Source organism: Phytophthora infestans, genomic scaffold, assembly GCF_000142945.1.
Source record: "Phytophthora infestans T30-4 supercont1.16 genomic scaffold, whole genome shotgun sequence".
In the NCBI taxonomy this organism is placed as follows: Eukaryota; Oomycota; class Peronosporomycetes; order Peronosporales; family Peronosporaceae; genus Phytophthora; species Phytophthora infestans.
The window spans coordinates 1,344,211-1,346,237 of record NW_003303743.1 but is presented as its reverse complement, the minus strand read 5'-3'; the positions used below and the strand labels follow the sequence as shown (position 1 = coordinate 1,346,237).

The following is a 2,027-nucleotide window of genomic DNA, read 5'->3' as shown; positions in this document are numbered from 1 at the left end:
AGCTAACGCACCGTATGCAAAGAGTTCTGCGCGACTTTATCAGGCAGGCCGATGTTGGAAACAAGCAAATACGCGACTCTATTTGCATCCAAGCACGTCTGCTTTGGCTTGCACCTGAAACCATCGGAAACTACCACTTTCTGCGTCTCTATCTAGGAGAACAACAAGCACCAGAACCCTTACGCCAGCAACAACAGGTACAAACAATCAACATCCTGATGAATATATACCTGCTAATCTCGACTTGCAACAATGCCATCATTTTTAGGAGTTTCAAGCTGCACAGCGTGACGATCCATTCGAAGCAAACCAGTATCTTATCACTCTCTCTCTCTACGGAGTGTCGCCCAACGATCCACAACTACCAGCGACAGGCAGCGTCATTTCCTTCTCGCCCACCGAATTCAGTATTTACCGGAACTGCTGCCAAGTGAATGCGAAACTATCGGCTATCAAAACAATCAACGATCCCTGAATCATGACTCCTGGCAGGCACATTCATTCAAATCCGCACACAATGTAATTAGCATTTATTCACTCATTCCACATTATTTATTCATGATCTAAACCGTACACCAACTCACCTTGACATTTCACGATAGGAGACGGACTATTCCATCTCAACGACACCACCTTGGAGACTTTCCAGCAATCAATCACTGAAGCTACCATAATTCTTTTCACCGCCAAACCAGCTACATTCAATGACCCACCGCCCCCTCAGCATCTTCTATTAAAAAAAAACTTTAGCAACGAACTGCGAACTCCGGCCGGTGGCCAATACGGGTGAGGGCTTTATTGGTCTGACTCTTTCTAAGCGCTAATTGCTATGTACAGTAGGTCCTTGAAACTCTTATAGATTCCAATATCACCAGCTTGCAAGTAAGACGTGAGGCCATCCAGGCACAGCACACATCGAATACTTTTCGAAGTGCACTTAGCTTTCACAGCCTTCGATATGTGGGCTCTCATGCTGTCCCAAACCAAGCAATTACGTTCACCGTGCATCACAAATGGAATAGTCACATCAATCCACTTCTTGAGCAGCTCGCTATCAACCCAAGCTCGGGTTTGGTGTGCCACGAAAAGTGGCCCTGACTTTGTTTTCAAAAGACGGTGAAAATTTTCCTTTCCAGACCAAAGGCATGTAGCACCCCACAGGACACTATTCGGAAGGGGGCTTTATTCGGGCGCATCCGTTGGTCGTAAACTTTGTAGTTCATTCATATCTCTACTACCACCTTCTTCATATCCGGGCTTAGACGACCCACCCTCGCCTAATTTTAAAATCAACACCCGCTGCTTTTGCAGTGTAGCCCGCCAATTCCGCTCAGAATTAAGATCCCCGTCAATTTCGCAAGTTAGTTCGTTGCTCCTTCCAGCTATGGGGTCGTCTGATAAATATGCATAGGGAAATCAAAGCGATCCGGTGATTTCTCAACTGTTCCTCCATTCCCTGTGATCCAATATAAAGGGTAATATGAAGTGTAAGACACGCCTTTTTTAGGGATCTTCTATATTGGCGGTTCTCAGTTTTGACAGCAGCAAGATGAGCTCCACAAATCACTCTTAAATAATATGATCGAGGGAACTACGAGCCTCATTTTGTGAAGGCAGCAAGAAGGCTCCCGTAGCAAGAAACCCCAACAACTAACAAACAAACAAACATACAAAGACAGGTATGCCACGTAAATCAACGAGGGCAGGGATAATTGGTGCATATTCGCGGATTCTGAACCGTATTCTGCTTGACCGACGAGCTCGGAAACTACATTGCATCCATGATGACGATCTAGGTCGAAGGGACGCTGCTCTTCTGGCACGATTTTACGAGTTTATTAACTGTCTCTACACGGTTCTCAGGGTCCGGATATGGTGACAGCCACGATTTCATTGGTTTGAGTCTGAATGCAGTGATCGCGATTTCTTGCGGTCTTTTCGAATAGAGCGCTACGCTTTTAGCATGCTGGTCGAGTTGATTCAGGAAAATCCGTCTTTCAGGCTAGAGACGGTATAAAGATCATGGC

General features: G+C 45.8%; 1 protein-coding gene across 1 annotated transcript in view; it reads left to right on the top strand.

Moving 5' to 3' along the window:
* The window catches only part of PITG_08864 (uncharacterized protein), a gene marked incomplete at both ends in the record, with an annotated part of 2,365 nt that extends 1,890 nt beyond the window's left edge, over positions 1–475 (top strand). Inside the window, 2 exons of the mRNA XM_002902871.1 lie at positions 44–197; positions 269–475. Coding sequence (XP_002902917.1) covers positions 44–197; positions 269–475 — 361 coding nt within the window. The remainder of the gene's footprint in view (positions 1–43; positions 198–268) is intronic.
* Positions 476–2,027: the final 1,552 nt, after the last annotated feature.